The following is a 6,147-nucleotide window of genomic DNA, read 5'->3' on the forward strand; positions in this document are numbered from 1 at the left end:
GATGCAGTTGTTTTTTGTAAATCTTGTTCACCATGTCAGAGGTTTGGTAATATATCCAAGAGGGATGAAATGCCCCAACAATCTATGTTATTCTGTGAAATTTTTTATGTCTGGGGTATTGACTTCATGGGTCCATTTCCAAACTCTAATGGATTCTTATATGTACTGTTAGCTGTTGATTGCGTTTCTAAATGGGTGGAAGCAATTCCTACCCGTACTGATGATGCTAACACTGTTGTCTCTTTTGTTAGAAATCATATTATTTGTCGCTTTGGATCACCACGAGCAATCGTGAGTGATCAAGGCACTCACTTTTACAACAGGAGATTGACAGGCCTACTGAAGAAACATGGCATCATTGACAAGATAGCAACAGCCTACCATCCCCAGACCAATGGGCAAACCGAGGTGTCTAACAGAGAGATAAAGTGCATATTGCAGAAGATAGTCAAACCTCACCAGAAGGACTAGAGCACCAAACTTGTTGATGCGCTCTGGGCCTACCGGACAGCATACAAGACATCAATCGGAATGAGTCTCTTCCGTTTAGTCTACGAAAAAAGGCGTGCCACCTCCTAGTGGAGATAGAACACAAGGATTTATGGGCAGTACAAGAATGCAACATGGGATTTGAGAAAGCCAGAGTTGAGAGAAAGTTGCAATTACAGGAGCTAGAATGCTTTCGTCTAGAAGCTTATGAGAATTCAAGGCTATACAAGGAAATTGTGAGGGTTGTACATGACAAGAATATAAAGCACAGGGAGTTCAGACATGGTGAGTTAGTTCTACTCTACAACTCCAGGTTGAGACTCATGCCAGGCAAGCTAATATCTAGAAGGGAAGGCCCCTATAGGGTGGAAAAGGCTGAACCTTATGGCGTTTTCCATCTACGCCCTCCCTCAAGCAACAAGATCTTCAAGGTTAATGGTCACTACCTGAAGCTTTACCATGGTGAAAAGATGAAGGATAACAAGTAACTGGAGATCTTCCTTCTGAAAGATCCATCTTCAGCAGACGACTAAGCTAGTAGACCGTCCAGCTTAAGGACGTTAAAGCAAAGTGCTGGGTGGGAGACAACCCACCATGGTATGATCATTCCCTTCTCTCTTTTCTGTCAATCTGACTCTTCTCACCTTTACTTCTTACATCAGCATTATGTATTTACACATGCATAAATTGCATAAAAAAACTAAACAGAAAGTTACGTGTGAATAGTGCAAAAAATGTGCCAATTGCACAAGCTTCACCACGCGTATGCATAGCCCACGTGTACGCGTCATCTGAAAATTTGGCCCCTCATGCATATGCGCCAATGACGCGCACGCGTGACCTTGCAAATTCGACGTAAAAGGTGTATTGGCCGAAAGTTGGGCTGGTTTGGTGCTGGCACTGTGCCCAAGGCACAAATTGCATCACACGTATGCGTTCCTGACGCGTGCGCATCGTTTTCAAACTATATGCTTCCACGCGTGCGCGTGCCTGATGCGCACGCCTCATATGGCACTTTGGCACACATCCCAATTCGAACAGAGGGTTGTGCGAGAGCCACGTTGCCCTCGCGCTTGTAGCACGAAACATGGTCACGCGTACGTGTGACCGACACTCACGCGTCACCTCCCTTTCTGTGTATCCCACGCGTACGCATGGACCACGCGTACGCGTCATTGGCGCAACATCACATGAACCCTGCGCAACCCTGTTATCTTTTCTTATCTTTTCCAATCCTAATTTCTTTCTTTTTCTTCTTTCTTTCTTCCCGAGCATTCACGAGTCCTCCTTCACTGCAGACATGGCTGTTCTCATTTGTTGTATCCTTACGGACCAGCCCATCAATTTACCAAGACACATCCGGCAAGCCATGGGACACGTATAGATTGCGGGCAACATACCTTTTCCCGCCTTGGTTTCATATTTGATCTCGGCAGCCGGAGTCTCCTATAGAGCTGGAGACACCAAGGCCATGCGTCCTCAGAATGATCAATATGTTCTAAGTGGGAAATACATCAAACCCACAGCAGCCACTACTAGTCGGACTGAAGATCCGGCCAGAGATATCCATTTTCCCTCCACATCACAAGCACCCTCAACAAATCCGCTACTCCTTCAAATACTGCAGAGGTTTGATCGCATGGAGCGCCGTAACAAGCGCCAATTCACATACCTGAAGGAACTGATTATTGGCAACGACCCACCTGAAGAAGAACCAGACACTCTGGACTTCACTTCACCTACCAGCACCGGGAGCCCTGACGCACCCGATTGTGGAGATGATGTTACCAGCCCCCTTTTGTTCCTGACTGATGGCACCAAGGACTGTGCCAAGCTTTAAGTGTGGGGAGATCGATCAGTACCTAACTTCCAAAGGTAATCTTTCTTTCTTAACACCAATAGTTATTTCTCTTCTTCTGTTAGATAGAATAAATTACATAGTAATAATTAGTTGCATGCATGTTCCACTTGGTTGAAAAATAATAAGTTCTTTTTAAAGACCCTATTTTAGAAAAATTTCACTAATTCAAAACAAAACTCTATGTTAGACTTGTCTGAAGATTGTAATTTGGAACATGGTTAGAGCTAGAACACACAACCCAGTGAGATTTTGAGCCTAATCGCATGGTTACACTATTTAACCATTATCTTTATTCTTGTGTGTTTTTTCTCCTCTATAATTGCAATCTATGCTTTGTTCCATTCTATATGTCCATTGTTTAATGTATTCATGCATATGTATGATTAAGGCCATCAATTGTTATTAGCTCACTATCCCAAATAGCCTACCATTCTAATTACCTTTGTTCACCCCTTTGAGCCCTTTAATTCCCTTTTGTTCTTTACATTACCACATCACTAGCCTTAAGCAGAAAAACAAGTAATTATCCCAATTGAATCTTGGTTAGCTTAAGATAGAGATTGTGTGTCAATCAAGTGTGGGAAAAACTATGGGAACTTGGGTTAATATGAATGTATGCTAATCGATAAATTTTAAAAGCTTGAATAACACTCATGTGAAATTATGAAAACCAATTGCATTGATGCTATAATGCTTTCAAAAAAATAAAAAATAAACAAAAAATAAAAAAATAAAAAATATATATTGTATGTCTCAGTTTAATTTTAGGGGAAAGGAAGCACCCCAATGCTAAGTTAATAAAAAAAATCAATGCATTTGATGTGGAATAAAAGAACATTTAAGTACATGAGTAGGTACAACATACAAAGTGAGGTTATGGGCATTTAGGAATGATTTTAGAAGCATAGGGAACGTATGTGTGTGTTAGGTGAGAACTTAGGATAATCAAGGATTCAATTTTCAGCTCACTTAGCCATATATGTACCCTCACCCTTACCTAAGCCCCATTACAACCTTAAGAAAGACCTCATGATATTTACATGTGTGCATTAAATATTTGTTGATTGGTTAGATGAAGAACAAATTTTAGAAAGCATGAATGGAGGAGACTAGAGTGGATTACCCTATACACCTGAGTGACTAGAGCGCATACACGCTCTTAGTGAGGGTTCAAGTTTGACTCTATGTTCCCGGCTTTCATAAGCTATCTTCTCACAAGTTTACTTACTCCTATTGTGTGATTTGGATTAGTGGAATTTAATTTCTGTTTGTCTTAGAAGACTTGTTTATTTTCTTAACTAAGTAGGCATAGACATTTCATCATATAGTTGCATTCATATGTATAGATTGCGTTGCATTGCATTGCATGAGTCCTATTGTCCCTATTCATTCTTTTAGTTTCCTTGAGCTTAGCATGAGGACATGCTAATGTGTAAGTGTAGGGAGGTTAATAAATTGCTATTTTACGGTTTATCTTGTGCTCAATTGAGTGGTTTTCATCAGATTCTTCCCACATTTATCCATGTAATTAGCATGTTATACATTTACCTTTCTAGTCTAATACAATGATTGAAAACCTGCTTCCTAGGCTTTTAAATTGTTAGATTATAATCCCTCTCTATACCATTCGATGCTGTGATCTGTGTGTTCAGTGTTTCAGGCCTTATATGGCAAGAATGGCTTGGAGAACGAAAAGGAAGCTTGCAAAAATGGAAGGAACACAAAGAAACAATGAAGCTGACTAGCGACACGTGACGCGCACGCATGGCCGACGCGTACGCGTGATTTGGAGCATTCCACAGCGACGCGCACGCACATGTAACGCGCACGTGTGATTAGCGCATAGGACGAGCGACGCGTACGCGTGACTGACGCGTACGCGTGACAAAGAATTTTCACAAACGATGCGCACGCGTGACCTACGCGTACACGTGACATGCGCGACGTACAGCAGTTGTAGAAAATTACTGGGGGCAATTTTGGTTCAGTTTTAGATCCAGTTTTCAACCCAGAAACACAGATTAGAGCCAGGGGACAGCAGAGACTCAGGAGATTGACACATTGACACAAATCATCTCATTCATTAGTTTTAGTTTTTAGTTTTCGAATCTGGGAGAGAGAAATCACTTCCTCCTCTAGGGTTCTTTACATTCATAGTTCTTAGTTCTATGCTTTTGATTTGGATATTGAGAAGATTAACTACCTCCATGGAAGACCTCATCATTCTAGTTTGTTTCCTTACTTGTTACTTACTCTTCCATATCCTTAATCCTTATTCAGAGTAACAATTGGATTGTTTTTAGAATTTATTAATGCAATATCTATTTTTACTTTTTAATTAATTCTCAGTTATTATTCAATTTATCATGTCTTCTCTTTATTCTCTTTTTATGCTTATGAACGTAGCACTCATGTCAAGGGAGTAGACTCCCAACTTGACTTGGGAGTTGATTGAGAGGAGACCCTTGAGTTAGGAATACTCAAGTGTTAATTCTAATTGGAAGTTGTTGGCTGATTCTCTAATCTCTAACTCTAAATCTTTCTTCGGAGAGGATTAGGACTATTGAATAGAGTTGATTAGCTAGTTACTTGACTTTCCTTTATTCAGTAAGGGATAACTAAGTAGAACAACAACCTATCACTATTACACTTGGGAACATCCAACAAGGATAGAACTTCCGATTAATCTTCTCCCAGTCAAGGTCTTTTTATCATAATTAATTAAATCTTTTGTTAATTATCTAGCTTTAATTCTATTCTCCAACTCCAAACATCTCAAAAACTTCCTAATCAATAAATAGCACTCTCTCTGCAATTCGTTGGGAGACGACCTGGGATTCATACTCCCAGTATTTTTATTCTTGTTTTGTGAAAACCCTTTTAAATTGATAAGCAGATTTTCGTCGGTTAAGAACAATACTTACAACTCTACTTTCATTATAAATTATTAATCGGCTAATTTCCGCCATGTCAGTCGGTGGTGGTCAGGTCGCCAGAGTGCAGGGTCGGCAGTGATCTCAGAAGCTTGAGGGTGATAATGGTGGTTATGGGTTTTTTTTTTTAGGGAGAGGGGAGCAAAATGAAACATTGAGCGAGAAAAGAGTGAAAGGACGCGATGTCTAGAGCTTTACGAGTAAATTGTGTTAACGATTTCAAATCCACGCGTACGCGTAGTGCACGCGTGCGCGTGGGTGGATAGAAAGATGATGGATGCGTAAACGCGATGCATGAATATGCGTTGATGGGGAGAGTGCGCATCGACGCGTGCGCGCAATGCACGCATACGCGTGGAATAAAACTTGTGCTAAAAGCACAAATCTCGCGCGTCACTCGTACAACTCTCGGGAAAAATGCATCGAGCCTGCATTGACGTATCGACGCGTACGCGTGCTGATGCGTGAGCATCTTTCTTATCTTTTTCTAGTGAATTTGCACTTAAATTGATCAGTTTAATCAAGAATTAATTATCTTTTAGCCACTATGGATACTACTTTGAGTCTTGTGCATTTCTGTTTATTTTAGGTATCATTCAGCTGGATTTGATGGAGTTTTTGCAGCACAAGAATTAAAGGAGAAAACCAGCGAGGAGCGACGCGTACGCGTACCTGACGCGTGCGCGTGATTTGGAGCTTTCCATGGCGACGCGTGCGCGTGGATGACGCGTACGCGTGATTTGAAGATTTGCACAGCAACGCGTGCGCGTACTTGACGCGTACGCATGACGCGGAAAAGACTATCAACGCGTATGCGTGACTGACGCGTACGCATGACATGCGCCATGTGCAGAAAATGCTGGG

At 41.3% G+C, this 6,147-nt stretch overlaps 1 protein-coding gene across 1 annotated transcript; it reads left to right on the forward strand.

Annotated features, from left to right (window-relative positions):
- The first annotated feature begins 623 nt into the window (after positions 1-623).
- LOC130966435 (uncharacterized) lies at positions 624-977 on the forward strand. The gene has a single exon (XM_057891239.1). The coding sequence runs from the start codon at positions 624-626 to the stop codon at positions 975-977; it is 354 nt and encodes a 117-aa protein (XP_057747222.1).
- Positions 978-6,147: the final 5,170 nt, after the last annotated feature.

Source organism: Arachis stenosperma, chromosome 3, assembly GCF_014773155.1.
Source record: "Arachis stenosperma cultivar V10309 chromosome 3, arast.V10309.gnm1.PFL2, whole genome shotgun sequence".
NCBI lineage: Eukaryota > Viridiplantae > Streptophyta > Magnoliopsida > Fabales > Fabaceae > Arachis > Arachis stenosperma.

Bases quoted from the DNA above. Each gene is read 5' to 3' on its own strand.
- LOC130966435 (XM_057891239.1), top strand. From the start codon at position 624: ATGGGATTTGAGAAAGCCAGAGTTGAGAGAAAGTTGCAATTACAGGAG.